The 19,504-nt window shown below is 35.7% G+C and overlaps 1 protein-coding gene across 41 annotated transcripts in view; it reads left to right on the forward strand.

The window, feature by feature from the left end:
• The window catches only part of RIMS1 (regulating synaptic membrane exocytosis 1), a 321,858-nt gene that overhangs the window by 144,513 nt on the left and 157,841 nt on the right, over positions 1-19,504 (forward strand). For 31 of the 41 annotated variants that reach the window (XM_017826326.1, XM_017826433.1, XM_017826365.1 and 28 more), the window contains exons 4-6: positions 2,576-2,629; positions 6,040-6,383; positions 8,586-9,457. In XM_017826326.1, the coding sequence (XP_017681815.1) occupies positions 2,576-2,629; positions 6,040-6,383; positions 8,586-9,457 (1,270 nt within the window). Of the gene's footprint in view, positions 1-2,575; positions 2,630-6,039; positions 6,384-8,585; positions 9,458-19,504 lie in introns of those variants that run through there. The other 10 variants (XM_017826127.1, XM_017826137.1, XM_017826447.1 and 7 more) reach the window with 3 other exon arrangements.

Below are 19,504 nucleotides of genomic sequence, written 5' to 3' on the forward strand. Positions count from 1 at the left end.
AATGGCACTAGCCTATCATTAGACGTAGGATTTCATTTTATTTTGCTATGTCTACTTGAAAGTGAGAGGATTCTCTTTGTCTGGAATCTTAAATACCTGCCATGATTGTGGTCATTTCTGACCATTTCTGACCAAAAATTTAAGCATCTTACTCGCGTCCTTATTTGTACACATGGAATCTCATTTGAAAAGATAACATCTCGGTTAACTGTGAAAGGCAAGCAGGAAATGCAGTCTCTAGTGCAAGAGGAAAATTCTAGTAAAGGCAGACTTTTAAACATCCATCCTGGAAGCTGTCAGTCAAACCTGTAAATGACACCACAGGCTTTAAGGGGACATGTAATTCTGTGAGCAGTGCAGCCTATGAGCATGTCTTGTGGTTGAATTGCTATGTCAATACTGTAATGACAAAAAAAATTGCACCAATTAAATATTTATAGGGCTTTTATACAACTACCTGTTTTATGTAACTTTTAAGAATATAATCACTTGAAATCTTTCATGCCTGTGCAAAATTTTATTGCATTTGTCCAGTGGGTTAAAACATTATTTAGGGTGTGGGGAGAAAAGGGGGAAGAACCCAATCAGCTGTCAGCAAAATCCTTCTTTTCTTGGCAAACTAGGGTAAAAATATCAAGCTAATAACCTAAGTTTTGAAGAAAATCTGCTCTGCACAATAATAGAAGATCAGAGACCTAAGATGGCTTTAATGTCACAGTCCTAAAGTGGCTGAACCCTGTATGTCTGATGGACATCAGCATGGGAAAAGTAGTCCTCCCTGCTTGGAGGGGCAGACGGCAGAGAATTGCATGGTCCTTTTGAAGCCTTCAGTCTAGAGGAGAATCTAGATGAGAGTCTAGACTCCAGGCTACTTCTTTACTAACAAATTAAACCTAATCTGGGACTATTCCTAGATTTTAGAGTATTTATACAAACAAAGTGACACAAAGCTTCTTGGCACAGACTTGGTCTTTTCCCCATAGCACTTTCTTATCTTTTTTTCCTGGTAGTTTTGGAGTTGGGATGTTCTGCGGTGCACCTGCAGGAAGCAATTTGCATGCAACCACCTTGCTTTGAAGTAGAGCAGAGTTCCTAGCATAGATGCAGTTTATTTTGTGTCATTTGGCTTCAGTGCTCAAAAGTGTTTCTGTGAAAGTCTAGTGTGCTCGTATTGGTGTTATTACAAGATGTAATTTAGCAGGAGACAGTGAGACAATGCTGTAGGCAAAACATCCCCTTATCCCCCTTCGCCTCTGTTTCTCGCTGCATGATTTCACTACTTGTCATACCCTCCATAAGAAAAATAGATGTGACAAAAAATGAAAGCAGTTTAAAAAATACAGATTAATTTCTATAGCGTTTTTAAATACAAGTGGCTCCTGGGAGAACGTGACAGTCAAGGAATAGGATACAAGCAACTGTGTGGCACAGGGAACCTGGGAGCAAGAAAGAGAAAGGACAAACCCTGATAGGAAGAAAGAAGAGCAAAAGAGGAGCGAGTTGGGGAGAAGACCTTCCCTTTTGCTGAGCAGGAGCTGTTGGATGAACTCCGCTGTCTGTACTAGTTTGAAAAATATATTTAATGAAAGCTTGGATTCACAAGCACACTTTCACTAGAAAGGCAGAGTTTTTTACTTATTAGGTATTCAAGTAGAATTCCAGCTTCATTTATTTATATTTAACGGAGTGAAGCAGTCGTGGCACTTTACCTAGGATTTTATTACAGAAGTCATTGAGATAAATGCAATGCTGTATACTAATTTCACGGTTTGCTGCATGTTTTTGTGTTGTCTCCGAAACATTAAGTGATACATAATCTAACTTAATTTTGTGAATGAATAGTTTTGTAAGAGCAAATTGTTAACATTTCTTCCCTCTGACTTTCAAGACTTGTAGGGTGGTGGCAGAGCTCTGCTGAAGCTAATGGTGCCTCAGGCAGAGAAGAGGGTCTGCCTAATTAGATCTGTCTGAGATAACTAGTGTCTTCTAAAATTGCATAGGAGGAATGTTAACAAAACCAAGAACCTGAAAAAATGTTGTGTGTACACCCTTCAGAATAATTAAGATAGCGAGAAGGTTCAGTAAAGAGTAGCCTGTGACCTGTTATATTAAGACACTTGTTCCCTAATTTACCACACAGAGATGGAGCAGGATATGTGGGAGTCAGCCTAACTGTGGGTTTGCAATTTCTAAACTTCTGAAGTGTAAAGGAGTGTGCTCCTTAGGGAGCCTCCTCAGAATCTGGGCTTGGGTGAAGGATTTAGGGAACTTGCTCTGACCTCAGTTTGAGTTTTGTCTGGCATGTTTTGCCTGGCATATATACACAAATTTGGTATAATTTTTGTGCTCCCCACAATGTGGCTTTAGTCTTCCAGTGCATGTTTGGAAGTTTCCAAATTTAAATTTGAAAAAAAAAAGCCTTTTTTTTTTTTTCATTCTACAGTGCAGGTTTGAAATATTTAATTATGAAGAATTGTTCTTATTTTTGTAACTGAAAATGCTCTTTTTCTGTGTGTATAGTTGTATATATTATTTACTATGGGCTCTTTCAAGTTGGAATTTCATGTTGTGTTAGTACAGGAATACTGTTCCTCCTCATTGTGGATCACATTCATCAGTACCTGTAAGAGTAAGTTTGAGGAATATTTTTTCTGTGAATGAAATACCCTGTATTCCACATGAAGGCAAGCATGGGATCCTTCTAGCATGTTTTCACACAGCCTGTAAAATTTTCACGTGAATCTTCTGTGGGAACCGTTGACCCACCTCTGCTGAGTCCTCTGTGTGCCACTGTTTTGTTGGTTGTTTTTTTTTTTTTTATATAGCAGTAAAGCCCAGAACCCTTTGCTATGCTACGAAAATGCACATTTTTCCAGAGCCATGCATATGAATCCTTTGAATGAAGAACACTTTACTGGTTGTCTTTAATAGCTTTGTGTGTGGAATTGCATTGACATACACAAGGATGCAATAAACCAGAAACAAACCCAACAACAAAAACCAGATGCTGGGTGTCTTCAATGACTTACTGTAGTACTGCATCAGAGCTCACTGTCCAGAGGAGAGTAAACAGAAACTATTTTTGAAGTGACAGGCCAGAGTAAAATTGTCTAACGCTCTTCATTTTACTGATGCATCGCGTGGAGGTCTAGAAGCCACATTAGAGAACTGTAATCCTTCATCAGAGCATTTGTTTGGTTGCCTAACATCTGTGGATTGTCAAGATAAGTTATTACACAGACCTGCTTTAGTTTAGATTAGTTTGGACCACATCCCAGTATACTCAATCAGGATATAATTCCTGCATGCCGCTAAATTGCTTGCTCCACATACTTCTCTAAAAATGTTTTTCAATATACAGTTTGGTCACTGAAACTCTTCTGTCACCTCAAGTTTTGATTGTTTTTTCCTCTTAAAGAAAAGTTGTTTTTTTTTTCCTTTTGGACTGAATATATCTCAAGACAACCATAGCATTTGTTATTCCTGAAGAGATTCCTAAGCAGGGATGGTAGTATAGCTTCTATGTGAGTATAATGGAGATTTCTTACATGTATAATCTATGGTGATTGGTTTGTATTGTGTCCAAACTGCAGAGTTTAAAGCCCACTGTAAGCAAATGGTTTTGTATTTACATGTCTAGTATTTCTTCTGTCAGTATTCTGTATTTTTTGGTGTCTATTTGTGCATTAGCTATTCCTATTTGTTTGCACCTTGTAATGTTTTGCATAAAAGTAATTACAGTATCAAAGCTGATTATGTAAATTAACAGTAATTTATTGAATTTTATTACATACTTTATACATATTTTATGTTATCAGATAGATGCATTAAATTGCAAATTAAGTATGTTACCATCTTTACGCATTTAAATGGGCTTGCATACATACACACATGTGTAATTTAACTAGAACATTTAAATTTTACTTTAGTATTCCTTATCCTTCCTTTAAACAAACTCTAGTTGATTAATTTTTTTATTAATAGTACTTTCAACTTTTCTTGGAAACCGATAAAATACAGGTAATGATATTTTTTGTTATTGACCTTGGTTTATAGCACTGAGATAGATTTTATACATGAGTAAGTGTGCATGCACTCTCTTGCTGTCTAATAAGATAAGAATTGTGTCAGATTCTATAAAGGCATTATAAAATGTGGGATTTTTTTCCTTTTAGTTTTGGTGGTTTGTTTGAATACCTGTAAAAATAATCAGATAGACTAAAAGTCTATTCTGTTTAGAAGAGATAGTCTGATAAACTGAATCTCTGGTTCATGAGGTGTACTAGATGGAGGAAATTAGATATTTTGGAATCAAAGGATTTTTTTTTTTTGTTGAAGGACTAGTATTTATTTTTGTCAAAATTACTGTTCCTATTATCCTACTGAGGGCTATCTGTTTTTATCATAACATATGTAGCTTTTGATTAAGGTTGGGGTTTTTCTAATTAATATATTATTAAATATATTATTATCCTTCTTAAATAGAAGAAATATAACAGTCATCTTTTGATAAATGTACAATCCGGATCCAGAACTGGATGTCTTTTCTGTGCAGTTTGGTCAAACAGTGCAGACGTGCATTTGTAAGTTCTGATGTAGTTTTCAAATCTAAACAGATAGTCTGTGCTGGGGTGTTTTAAATAAATCTCAATTATTTTAAATATGAAAAATGCCTAAAGTTTTCATGGCCTTGTAAGCCATGCACTTCCTCCCCAGGCCAAAGAATAAGAGAGCTTGGTACCAGATGTTTGTCCTGTTGCAATTTCTTCCATGAAGTGATTTTTTTTTTCTCTTCTTTTTAATTTTAAGGTGTTGTATAATTTTCTGAATGTTACATCATTCCTGTGTTTCAACAAAATAATTTAAGAATATTTTGCCTTCTAACTTGTGTTCTTTCTTACCTTCATTACAATTTTACTCATTCTTTTATTTTTTCCATATGAAATGAAAAGATTTTCATTATGATTTTCCTTATTAAACATCAGCTTTGTTTCCTCTTATCTCTGTTTTTATTTCTCTCTTGTGTATTCTTCATGCATTTTGCCTTTTTTGTTCTGCCTCAAAACTCCTTGTGTCTTTGTCTCAATTTTTTCTTAAATTTTCACACACTTTAGAGTCTTGATTAACTTTTTATTTTTCTCTGGTGAGTTGATCCTATACATTAGACTGTCTTGTACTATATATAGACTTGAAATATAGAGTCTTGCTTTCATGTATGTGCTCCTGTTTATCTGTGTATAAGGAATTAAAAAAAATATTAAAAAAAATCCTAAGCACAACTGTCTATATACACAGCTTAATTGTGATTTCCAGGGACATGTTTGTTTATTTGTTATTTACGACTGTAACTTAAAGAGATGGTAAATGAGAATTTCCAAGTAATACAAAATATGGGACTTCTGTATTCATTTCCTTGGTGTATTTAGTTTGCTGTTAGTAGATTTCTTTAGGTCTTACTTTACACCTCTGGTAAGTAGTTGCTATAGATGTAGCTAAAACTATGCACAATAAATGAATTTTTTTTCAGGATAACATTGAGTTATGTTAAGTGAGAAAATTTAATTGAAAGGAAATACTCTGTCGGTCTTCTGTGGAGGTTGAGTTAGCTGGGCAGGACTCTACTAACTGAGGTCTGAGTCCTGTTTGCAGTCTGGTGGGCTTGTCTTTCCCGACAACGATTAACACCAATGAAAACAACCCAACCCACCCCCCAAGTTGCATCAACACCAGCAGCAAGCATTGGTCATGTTGTTGGTGTCTGTTTAGAAGAGAGCTAGGGCTGGGCTGAGGGAGCATTGTTACAGGTAGGACTGATGTATATTGACAACACATTTTGGAGAAGCTTGCATAGCATGTGCCTGTAGGATGCTTGGCTCTAGCCAGTGCAGTCAGTGCTTGGAGAAGCATGTTCTGAGTCCTGTCATGAGCACCAGCCTCACTAGTTCAGAGAGTGAGAGATCATACCTGCTCTGTGATAGTGAGCATGCATTTCAGGGTTGAGAGGTAGTTGCGCTGACTCTTCTTGTTGTCTTCAACTAGGTTATGTGGGTATGCAATTTATGTCGAAAGCAACAAGAAATCCTAACGAAATCTGGAGCGTGGTTTTTTGGAAGTGGACCACAGCCTTCACCCAGCCAGGACGGAACACTGAGTGATACAGCAACTGGTGGAAGATCGGATGCACCGAGAGAAAAGAAAGCAAGACTTCAAGAGCGATCGAGATCACAGACTCCCTTAAGTACAGCAGCTGCCTCATCACAGGAAATCTCTTCTTCCAGTGTACACTCTGACCGTAGGAAAGGAGCAGAAGTATCACAGCCGGCTATGGGCCTGGACCAAAAGCAAGCTTCATCAAGATCTAGAAGTGAACCTCCAAAAGAGAGGTAATGCTTTCTGTCTTGATAGAACCTCAAAATTATAAATTCTAGTTCAGCTGGGCCTTGTGTATGTTTAGAACTGTGCAAAAACAAAGAATAAATTGATTTACTGACTGGGGAAAATAAATTTTTGCTAGCAAATACATTATCTGATTTGGTCTGTGCAAGAGAAATGATGGGAAAAAAGTATTTTAGGGGTATTCCCATGTACTTCAATGCATTTGGATGTACACTTTTAAAATAGAATTGTAGGTTGCTTTTACATTTTAAGTTTGGCACGTATTTTAAAGTTATTAAACAAAGAGCAAGCCTTTAACTTTACTCAAATTTTTAAGGCCAACACTCCCCTGAAAAATCCCCACCTAAACAATCAAAAACCAAACTGTGGAGTTCTGTCAGTTATCCTTGTGTTATCTATTTATCAATGATAGTTCCAGTTTTACTATTAAAAATAATACAATTAAAATAGCTCATTTACACCTGTGAAGTTACCTTTCATAAAGAACAGCAATAATACCATCTTGAATTCAGAACAAGTTGTATGCAAGAATAAAGCCAACCAGAAGCAAACTATTATAAATGAGTAAATGAGTTAATTCTTGAGCTGAATTCACTGTGATGAATGGGTTGAGGAGCAGCAAATCAATAGGCTAATGTGATGAAGCAGTTGTTGTTCTTTTGGCTGCTGACAGGCAGATGGCAGAGCAGCTGAGTTGTGGCAACAAAATGAGTCTGCCATAGAAGATCCTCCCTTGGCCAGAATGGTTGATGATTTTTTTTCGTAGCTATTGGAGTTGAAAATGGATGATGAGCAGTGGCTAGTAACTTACTGTTGAGATGAGATCTGTCTCTGGGTGAGATCTGTCTGGGTTTAACTGAATCAAAATTCAAGTTAGTATTATGTATATGTATGATGTAAACAAACACATGGTACCCTCCCATAATTCAGTTGACTTTTTTCCACCATGACACTGGGAAGACCCCCAGAGCAGTTGCCACTTTTAGGGTAGCAAAATGCTTTCTATTTCTGCTTTGCTGTCCTAAAGTTAGATGGTTATTTTAATTATACAAAACATAGTGTTCTCTACTTGTCATTGAGTGTTCCAAATGAAGTCCTATGAAATACCTATCTACAGTAAGCTCAGGTCTCATTTATTGCAAAAGACTCAGGAGGAACAGGAGATGGGAAAAATCTGTTCTGTCAGATGCTTCTATGAGGATCTCTGTGACGATCTTTGATATGTAATCCAAAGACATATTAGTTGTGGAAGGGAAGATTCAGTGCCACAAAACAAATCCTAGTGACTTTGTCCTGGTGTGTGTTAATCTCAAATATACTTTATAGCTGTGTTCATCCTTCTTCAAAATCAGTGGATTCATATGTGAACTGGTAAACAAAAGGGCAACTCAAATGATGAGAGAAATAAAAATATCCAGCATAAAGGGATTTTATGATTCTTTGCCTTGCTTATTTTCCGAAAACAGAATATGAAAGAGGAGAGGAAACTATTTTCATGCTGCTTCATTATTCATTTCTTTATACTTCGTCTGTATAGAGAAATAAAATTTTCATGCTCTTTTATTATTAGAGAAAGGAATGCCATTAATTTATCTCAAGGAATCAATTTGCTTTTCTTTATATGCTTATAAAATGGGTGCTTTTTTAGAGTTTTAATAAGATAAAGAAAACTAGGTCAAATACTATTTCGGGATATATTATCTTTTGCATTTTTTTATATCCATATTACTTCTTTCTGTAATATTTGGTAGATACTCCATTTAGTGGTATTTATATTTGTACTGTAAGGGCACTCAAATTGTGTAGTTAAGTCTGTAACTCTCAAATTTGCTGCCAGAAAAATGGAGAATATACTCCAGTACTTTGTCATAGTGCTGCAGTTACTACAAAGACAACTTTGAGTATTCCTACTTACGAGGGTAAATTCTCTTTATTTGTATTTGTCCATGTTAATATTCTTTTTTATTTTAGTCATTAATTGGACAATACATAATTTATGGGTTTTTTTGCTATTAGACAATAAAAGTAAGTTGGAGGAATTAATAGGTTTAAATCATGCTAATGGATCCAGTACTTTTCTGTTTTGCCGTAGTTTATCTTGATTTATAATCCGTTTTCCATAACTGTGTATGCAAGTATTTCTATTTTCCAGTCAATCCTTCATATTACTGTACTCCTTTTCATTGTAGGAAGAAGGCAATATTGGTTTCAGACCAGAATGGCAAAGGTTTAAAGAGTGAGCGTAAGCGTGTGCCAAAATCCTCACTTCAAAAAGAAGGACCAACAGACGACAAGGAGCGTAAAGAGCGGCATGAAGGCAGAAGGCTGGAGAAAGGCAAGTCACAGGACTACCCAGACTTGCCAGAGAAACTTGAGGAAGGCAAAGTGCCTGATGATGAAAAACAAAGGAAGGAAGATGAATATCATACCCGCTACAGGAGTGACCCCAATCTGGCAAGATATCCTGTAAAACCACATCCTGAGGAACAGCAGATGCGCATGCATGCGAAAGTTTCTAAAGTACGACACGAGAGAAGACACAGTGATGTAGCTTTGCCACACACAGAAATGGAGGAAGCGGAGGTACCTGAGAATAAATTAGGAAAACGCTCACAATTACAGGGAACTCAGGACAGAAAATCTCTTGTGGAAACTCAGAGGTCGTACTCTATAGACAGAACAGGTGATGTAAGAATTTCTGTTTCTAAACAATTAACTAATCATAGCCCACCAACTCCCAGGCATAGTCCAGTTCCTATAGAACACGTAGAATACAAGAACCACGATTCCTTTATAAAACAGAGCCGCCTTGATCCTAGCTCTGCTATTCTCATGCGAAAAGCAAAGCGGGAGAAAATGGAGACCATGCTAAGGAATGATTCCCTTAGCTCTGACCAGTCGGAATCAGTGCGGCCATCCCCTCCAAAGCCTCATAGAGCAAAAAGAGGCGGAAAGAAAAGGCAGATGTCAGTTAGTAGCTCAGAGGAAGAAGGGGCATCAACACCAGAATATACTAGCTGTGAAGATGTGGAGATAGAAAGTGAAAGTGTCAGTGAAAAAGGTAAGGACTTTTCTGTATATTATGCACATGGCCATGGTTTGGGGAAAAAAAAAAATCTGTATTTTTCTTTCTCTTTTGCTTCTTTTTTAATCATATACCTTTCTATTTCCCCTTGCCTTTCTTTTTCCCAACTGAGAAGTGTCTTACACCTGATTACATTTGCTTTACGATGTTTCCTTCTACATTCTTAGATGAGGTGGTTACAGGTAGCATCAGTTGATAAGTTTCTTCTTCATTCTCTTCCCTCTTTTGCGTAGAACTGACAGAATTTAAGGGTTCCAATTTACTTTCTCAATGATATCTGTACTTCTTTGGGCATTGCTTCATTCTGTTGTCTGTATGTAGAATAGTTTTCTATAACATTAATTGAAATGAAGAGTGAGTTCTGTAACAATCAGAAAGACCATTTTAAAGCATCTAATCTTACTGACACCTCAGTTTTAAGAAATATAAATTTTTACTACATTCAGTAAAATATCAAAAATCTGCCAGAGTTCATTGTTAATAAGGACAAGATATGGGGCAATAGGACTGTTGTGTAGGAAAGAAATGAGAATTAACAAAGTTGTCTAGATGAATGTTCTTCCGAGCTAAAAAGTGTGTTTAAAACCTGTTATTTGAATTTGTCTTGCTCTGTTGATGGGAACACTCAGCAGTAAGAAATAAGTTGTAGTACACTGTGTGCTTTTAAACAAAGCCTTTCTTCTGGCTGAAGAAGGGAATCAAAATCATGAAGGGCAAACAGATAAAATAAGCATTGTCAGAAAAGACTGTAATAGAACTGATAGAACTTAGCAACTGTCTTATAACCCTACATTGTCTTTAACTGGCACTACAGTGAGCTGAAAGCTTTTTGTGTCTTTGGAAGTAGCTTTTAGCTCTCAATTTAATTACCTGTGTTTGTAAGTTGAAAGTTTTCTGTTGCTATTCATAATGAAAATGCCAAAGGTTTGTCTGCATTGCCTTTTAGTTCCTGGCACTTTCCTGACATGTCTTTAATTCATATATGCTGACCTGTCTGTCTGTCTTTATCTGATGTTGTGGTCTCCAAGCATTCCCTAAAGTTCCAGGTATACAAATAAAAGAGACGACATTTCTCTCCTATCGCATCTGAATAGCTTGTTTTAACATTCTAAGCATTCCATTTAAAATATGGAAGCTTGCTTTTCTGCTCATTTTTAAGGAGGGATGAAGATCATGCCCTGAAATCTTATTCCAGATTCCACTAAGACATAAAAAAACTCTCCCTTTTTTTGACTGTGAGTTTTGTCAAACAGTGGAATGTATCACATAGAGATGTTGCACAGAGATGCTTGAAACCTAAATGAAGAAGGCCCTGCGTAATCTGCTCTGCTGACACAACTTTTGAGGAAGGGGGTTTGAACTAGAGACCTACAGAGGTCCCTTCCAGTCTCTTTCTAAGAGAACACATCTCTTTTCCTTATTTTGTGACAATATTTTATGCTGACATTTGGATTTGTGTAATTTTCTCTGACTCCCTTGGTTGGTAGTAACAGTGTAATATAGCATTTATTTTCTATCTTTGTCTTTTGCTTTCATTATATTTATCAATTTGAGGTTGCTTACCAAGTAGAAAGGATTTTCCATATTCAGTGTAAGCTATCATTTTAAACTGCAAGGTCGTTGTTGTGAAAGTCAAGTCCAGGATGAAAGTTACTGATATCAATATGTTGATATAGTTTGTTTTATAACAGTCCTTTGTAAGTTAAACCTTTCAATAGTTGCTTTCAGGATTTCAAATGTTGCTAAAGGCTTAAGGTTTTAATAACTGAATCAAGTTCTTGGTTACCTCTGAGACAGATATTTCAGCTCCTCTTTAGACAGTGGAGACCTTGGTTTGTGTCATATCAGAGTGCTACCTCACTATATTTGAATAAAAATTATTAATAGGAATGTTAGGGACCTGTCTGACCACTGCTGACTCAATACTTGATTAACATTGTTGAGCATTCCTTGAGAACTTTTATCTAATTGTTAGGAAGCTAGCACTGTGTTATTAATCAGATTATAAATATATATATATATATAAATGTATATATATGAGTAGGTATGCAATGCATTAAATGCATTAATTACAGAAGTATATTTTTTAGTTTAGTAACTGTGAGATGTAGCTGTTAATTTTTTTGCCTGATTTTCAGTATGACTTTTCCCATGACAAGGATTGTAAGTGAAAAGCCTTTGGAACTGTGGGGGGTATAGTACATAAAAAGGAGCTAGGAAATGTGAATACAAATGAGAAAGCAGAAGCATTTTTGATGGTAAAGTATCCAATTATATTTACAATTACATTTTCATCAATACTTGAATTAATATGCAGTATTTCATAAGAATAGATGGAAAGGCAAGGAATTTTATCACCTGAGAAAATATTTTAGAAATCCTCTAATATTCTAAAAGAAAATATGCTACAGTAAAAAGATTAAGTTAAAAAAATGTAAATAATTTAAAAAATGCCCCTATTGTAACCACAGTCATAATACCATTCTTTGCAATTTAGCAGCATTGTTACAAACAGAATTTCACCTACCATTTCTTCAGTTATAATGCTTTAGTTTATAAGCACAGGAGGACCTGGAATCCATCTTCTCTTATCTAAATATTAGCTCTGTCAGAAACCGGATGCCAAAGTAATACAGATGGAACTGGAAAGATAGAATCATAGCAAATAAAATTTTTTCAACTTCGAATGGCCCCATCAAAAAACCCCAAGATCTTAAAAGTAATGTTTGCATTTGGTGAGTGCCAATATAAAGCAATCTGCAACTAGGTAATAAAGATGTACTATTTTCAGTTCTATCTTGAACAAATAAAATGGCAGTTACTATGAAAAAAAGATTACGAAGATGATACCCCATAGAAATATAAGGCATAGATAAAGCAATTAAGATTGTATTGAAAATAAATAGCCAAAAATATCTTATGACGTAAATATTGTGCAAATGTTACTTTTAAACCTTTTCATTTCTTAGAAACAGTTTTCTGTCTCAGAAGACATTACCTTGTCTTCTGAGCATAAGAAGCCTTAAAAAAAGCAAGCTACTTTAGCTAGTACATTCCCTGCTATTTCCTGTAACCATTTAATATGGTTAATTTATTCAAAATTATTAAAAATAAGTTCACAAGGCCTTGAAAATACTTTCTCTCCAAAAGTTAATGTCTTTTGCAACCCACCAGGATTTTACTTCTGTGGTGGAGGACCCAAAGTTTTATGTCAAGTTGTTTCCATTTTGGAGTAAATCTAGAGAAAGAACTGTTTAACAGTGTCCAAGAAGGACATAACAAATTTCTTTGAAAAAAATCTGCACCCTTTACAAGACACTACTACTGATTGCTGATAATCATTTTCATCATATTATTAATTGAGGCTGTAGGACCCCTTATTCTGAAATCTGTAATAGCTGAACAATAGGTAGACTGAGTTTCCAGTGAAGTCCTGGCAAGGCAAAAGGAGTCCTCAGAGACAGCATAAATTACATTCATACTTGCTTTAAAGACATACTAGGATAACATAAACCATACTATTAAAAATGAAATCCAGACCTCATTTTAAAACTGAGAACAGCTTCTGCCTACTGCCATCCAGTGAAGAATGCAAATTGCATTTGGAGTAAGTTTGTGAAAAAATATTTTCTTTAAAGTTGAAAAAGAAGAATTTGTATAAAACTAGTAGAAATGTGCCCAGATAACTTTGTAAAAAATTTATTTTATCCCATGGTAGATACAAGAGATATTCTAAAATTCTGTCATGAAGTCTTTGAAACTGAAAGATGAAATAATGTTGGAAATCGGAGCAATGTGAAGAGGTACTAAAAGCTGCTTCTGTACTTTTATGTACATAGATGTGCTAATGGTTTTACATTTTGCATACTTATTGTTTGTATTTGCCTAAATGTGTATTTTGTTCACACTGTGTAGGCTCGAAAATGTGACTAACACTCACATACTGTCAGCAAAATGTTGAAAAGCTAAGTAAAACTCACTCTATATACTTGCTAATGGGTTTATTTGGGAGTGAGGAGAGCATGATAGAGTTGACACCTTGTTTGAAAAATAACCTCCTGAGATGACTTTCTGGTTTCTTTCAGTGAAGATGTTATTGTTTCATTCATAGTGTGTTTTGCGTGGTACTGTGAGGAACAGGGCGACCCAATTTCATCTCTTTTCATTCTTATGACGTTAACTTCTGGTTAGAAAATATTAGGGGCAAGGATCTTGCTATTTTCTTGGTTTATGCCCAGGTGTGAGGCAGGGGGGTTGTGAGCAGGAGGAGAGGACAGGGAGGTCAGGAGTAGAGGTTTGCAGACAAATGTGTTGGTGCTGGCTCAGCTCCAGGAGGAGAGGATCTGGTCTCTTCCTCCATCCTCTTCTGGTGTTCCTAGTGTCACTTTGGGCGCTTGTGCTTAGGGGTGCTGCCAGGAGAAGGAAAGCATATATGAAATCTTTGCCCCAGTGATTTATTCCAAATTCTGTAAGCATTGTTGGCAAGGAAGGTAGCCTGTGGGCTAAGACACAAACCACGCACATGCATTAGTGTCTGCAAAGGGACCAAAAGAAAACATCAGGAAAAGACTACAGAGAAGAGGAGGCTGGTTTTAAATGTTTTTTAGTTAAACTTTTTCACTAAGGTATTTTCAGTTTGGAGTGTAGGCAAGTTGTACTGTAACATCTGCTAGGATATTTTAACATCTGTTTGCATAGACTTGGGCATGGAGTTTTAAAACTGGAGCTGAATTTGTTTAAAAGTGTGACTGAGCTTCAACTTAGTGTAAAATAAAATACCCTTGCTAGGAAACTTGTTAGTTCTTAGAAATTAGTTCCAATTTATCTTCTTGTCCTTGTGCAGTAATTTAGATCTACATCTGATTTATATTTTAATTGAAATATAAGCTAAAATGGATCTAGTTTCAGAATTTTGGTCAGAGCTAACATTAATCAATACTATCAGTATTCAGTGCTTTTGAGCACCTGAAATTATTTACAGTGCTTGTTAAATTAGTGTTGGGCTTGTTAAATTAGTGTTGGGCATTAAGAAATCTGTTTTGTGTATATGAAATTATTTAAAATGCATGAATTTGCAAATGAGATAAGCTAAACACAAGCGAGGAAAAAAGTCATACTGTTGCCAAGATATCCAGCACTTCAGTGAGATACGTAACCATATAAATGAGGACGTCATGGAAGACATGTGGCTGAATTTTCCTTTAAAATCCTAATAAAGCCCTTTTTCTAGTTTACTTTAAGGTTGTGAATGTGCTGTAGGGAATTCGCAGAAAATGAGCAAAGTGTCACCAAGATCTATAAAACATGATATATAAGGAAAGGTAGGGTGGATTGGGGTTGAATAGCCTAGAAAAGAAACAGGGGAGAAAAAGGCAAACAGAAAGAAGCTGGAGAGGACGAGGCTGAGTGAGTGCTCTACTCTTCCCTTGGAGGGTTAAGTTACTGCTAAGGAGGTTGAAACTTGCTGCCTGAAACCATGTTAACTCTGAGGACAGATAAGCAAAGTTAAGGATAATTGTAATCAGAATTTCTTACTCAGTTGAGATGGAGGATTCCTGAAAATAAAAATCAGTTTCTTCATAGCCTGCAGTGACCTTGCTCTATGTTAGAAATACTGCTGCTTTTCCTATGGCAGGCTCTGAGACAAGTTGGTAACGTGGGGCTAAATCCACAGTACTCCTATCTGTACCATATTCCTTTTTGTTACCCTTTAAGTGATATTTGATAGCCATTTCCAGTACAAATTTATATAATAGCAATCTGGTTTTTGAAAAGGAAAAAAAAATTGTACATTTTGACTTACTAAGAGGATGTCACAAACTGTTAAATCTTGATTTCTTTCTTACATCTATTGCAATTGCTAAGGCCTTTCATTACTATTAACATGCTCTGTCATCTGCATTGCTTAATTTTTCACATGTTCATGGTTTTATTAATTGCTCGTTCCTCATCACTTACCTTTGTTCTGCACATTTAATTCATGAAATATCAAGAAATTCGTCCTAATAGTATTTTTTCCAGTAGTAAGATGATTATTTTCATTACAAAAGGGCAGACACTAAAGCATGGACAGATTGAAGTCATATGTTAAAAAATACTTAATGCTTAACAACTGGGGTACCTTTAATTTCAGGAGCTACGACAGTGCCTGGACCAGTAGAGAAACCCAGAACTTCTCTAGGTTTCTCCATGAAAGATCAATTCTCAAAAGCATTCAGCAGTCAGTTTTTTTCTGTACAGAAATCATTGGAGGTAACAGATGCAAGAGACAAGCAGTGGGAGCTCTTGGTCATGGAACACTTTGTAAGGGTCTAAGAGGGAGCTGAAAAAGCTTCTGAAAAACTTGCCCTAATTTTAGCTGCTGAGCACTTTTCAAAGTACAGCTGTGCAATAAACTGGAGTTAAAGCTCAGGTAGTCTGAAACATGGTATAGTGTTATAGCCAGAGGATGACTCTTTCCTCTGCTCCTTCTATTCATCATTTTTTATTTGCATATGTTTTTTTGCATACCATAAAGGTTATGTGCACTCAGGATTTACTGTTACTCTTTGATCTGAGAGCTTAGAGGAAAAGGTGAACTGTGAAGGATGTACCAAACTGTGTTTGGTACATCTGCCCAACTGTGGCTGGCCTGTGCAGCATATTAAAGGATGAGGTTAAGTCTTGGGACTGAAATCCAAACCTTTGCTTTTTTCCACCTGTATGGGAAATCTGCCCCACTTTGGGTGAAAAATGAAAACTTGTGAAAGAGAAAGCTAAATTAATTATTGGCTTCCAGAATAATTGACTTTAATTTTAGATAATTACAGAGTTAGCTAGGAACAAACAAGCATCTGATTCTGTTATTTTCTGAAGACATTCATTCTGTGTCCTTTTCTTAGTGTATTCATTCTGATCGTCCTATTGAGTTCAAACATAGGGTTTTACCATGTGGTACTGAGTATTATTGATTAGTATGTTGTGCTAATATTTCTCTGATACTTTTTGTTATATTGCTTTGCTTACAATAATGCACCTAATGACTGTAACACACAGGAACCAGTTTCTTCCTTTAAGCACAATTTTGAGTAGATAGACTGGCCTATTTAGTTTTCTAAAATCAGTATGCTAATAAATCATCTCTAGGAAAAACTTGATTGTGTCAGAAAGAAGGTAATGATTATGAGATGTCTGTGTTTCCTTTAACTAAATATGCATGATTTCATTCTGTTCCTGTCCATTCTGAATGTCCCTGTGAAAATTATTTTCCCACATTTGCTCATTGTTTTTGTATTCCTCTTACAGTTTCTTTGTTCTTTCTTTCTCTTTCTGTACAACATATGAGCTTCAAAATTAGGGACTCCCCACCTACACTTTGGAATCTCTGAAGCTGATTCTTGTCTCCATTTTCCCCGTGATGCCAAGCACATGTGTTATGGTTTCAAATATGCCCATCTCATACGGTCTCAGTGGTGATATTTACTGTACTAGTGAATTTAAGAGCCATTCTTGACATTTTTGGCCAAGTAATGAAACATGGCACATTTCCATACAATGAAGCTCTTACATTCCTCAAGAGAGGGACTGCATGGAAGCTGTCTATTGGGGTTTATTCTTGGCTTGTTTCCTGCCTAGCAGTGAACAGAGAGTACCAAACTGAACCAGGGCACAACTGTTCTAGGGATTATTTAAGGACACAGTATGAATGACAGTCCATTTGACACTGTTTAATACTCTGCTGTAAGTGTAGACACTGTTCCTTATTTGTTTGTCTGCTGTTTTCTTGCCTTACATTTATTTTGCAAGTTCAGTGGAGTCCAGAGTTTCTTTTTATGTTTATACATTGCCTAATCTTGTGAGATTTCAGTACATGACTCCAACTTGCCTTGATGGTAATAAAATATATGCTTATTAAATGCATAGACATTACTCAGTACCTTTTTCTTCCATTTATCATGCCCTTGACTTACTGCAAAAATTATTTATGAGGAGCTTTCTAATTGTTAAACAATTTCAACCTTTGAGGTATTTTGTAAGAGTATAAGTCTTGGAAATACTATGATGCTATGCAGTAGATGCATGCCTACAGCAGTGTTGTTTTAGACCTTCAGTATTAAATATTTTATTGCACGTTCTTTCAAGCCATGAAGGCACTTCTAATAAAACATTTTACTTAGAATAATTTCTTTTCATATTTGCTTCCTCTCTGTAAACATGACCTTTTTTGTTTTAGAAAAGCAAATATCAGCATTCTTTACTTTGTGACCTGTGGCTTTGCTGTACCTTATATGCAAATTGGACAAAGTCTAACTTGGTCCATTGAGCAAGTTGAGAAATGGATGTTGTACAGTTTACTTGGGCCATACTGACCATGGGATTATTTTGCAATTTTAAATGCAGATCTGCAAAGAATTTAAGTATAAGTTTAAATTCCATTACATGGAGGTTTTTACTGCATATAGGGTCCTAACTTAATCTATCTATGAAGTTAGCTGTGGCAACTCTGTGTGGTAAAGGAATAAGTAAAATGGTTATATTCATAGACTCATAGAATGGCTTGGGTTGGAAGCGACCTTAAAGATCACCTAATTCCAATCTCCCTGGCATAGGCAGGGACATCTTCCACTAGACCAGGTTACTCAAAGCCCCATCCAACCTGCCCTTGAACACTTCCAGGGATGGGGCATCCATGACTTTTCTGGCCAACCTGTTCCAATGCCTCACTACTCTCTGAGTAATGTAATATCTAATCTAAATCTTTTCTCTTTTAGTTGAAAACCATTCCTCCTTGTTCTACCGCTATCTGCCCATGTTAAAAGTTGTTCTCCTTCTATTTTATATTCCTTGCCTACCTCTCATTCATATGTGTAACTCAAGACAAAATGTCTTCAGACATGTAGCAAGTGGAAATGAAGCGCATCACATATTTGTCTGATTTTAACTTGCACGTGTTTTATTATTTAATAATATACATTAATTTCTAGAATTTAAAGTTCCAGTTTTTGTAACCAAGTCCTCAATTTGGTAATTCTTTACTTTGCAATATGAGCTTCAGTTCTAATTAGTTACTCTCAAAATTATTGTTGGAAAAAGTGTTCTGTTTAAAGCAACTTAATCATGTTATTATATTAGTTTTCCAAAGGATCCAAGTTCTCAGTAATTTTTAGAATAGCCATGGAATAGACTTAGACTTCAGGGCAGATACTTCTTTTTTCCACTAAAACTCAGTGGTGCTCTAGATTTGCTTAGGAATTGTCATTCACAGAGTAGAAGTCACTTTCTGAATCAGACATAAGCTTTTAAATTTACTTCTTATAGTTAAGAGTCAGTGTATATGTTTTAATATTTGACTTGTTATTAATTTCATTCTAGTGAAAATTTCATTTTAGTGAAAACCTAAGATGTATTTTCACTGGAAATGTGAACTCAAATATAAGTGTAACTTACTGTAAATTCAAAAGAAAAATTTCTAAAATTTTGCTGGCCTTAATAAAGTTAATTAACAAAATAGCATAAATAAGCTAATAAATAGGAATAATCTACAAATATAAAAGAGAATTAAATTAAAGTTTAAAGTTAGGTTCATGAAAGTAGGTAAATATTTTTACATTTTTATATTATGCTATTAAAATATCTAGGTGCTAAGAGTTTGTTTTTTCTTGCTCACAGAAAACAAAAACTCCACATTTGTCCCTTTTTAACCCATTAGGCCACATGTTCTGCTTAATGAGCCTCTAGATGGAGCAGTCAAATCTCACTTTTATCTACTGGGCTCTCTGCAAGACAGTTTCTCTCAGCACAGAGAGAATCTGGAAGTGCAGGCATACTTTGCTGCTTAAACCAGCAATTTTAAGAAACTTTTTCAGATCTTATCTCCATGTGCTTTTTTTTCCACAGGCAGATTTGCATTGTCCTGTATCTTAAGTGTTGCAGATGGTGTATGGGATTTATTCTGGAAATGGAAATTACACTGATAATTACAACTCTATGGAAGCAGTTATTCCATTACTTAAATAAGTCCTATCCTCAGAAAAAAACAACCAA

The sequence above is a fragment of the Lepidothrix coronata genome, unplaced genomic scaffold, assembly GCF_001604755.1.
Source record: "Lepidothrix coronata isolate B3197 unplaced genomic scaffold, Lepidothrix_coronata-1.0 Scaffold4, whole genome shotgun sequence".
NCBI classification, from domain to species: domain Eukaryota; kingdom Metazoa; phylum Chordata; class Aves; order Passeriformes; family Pipridae; genus Lepidothrix; species Lepidothrix coronata.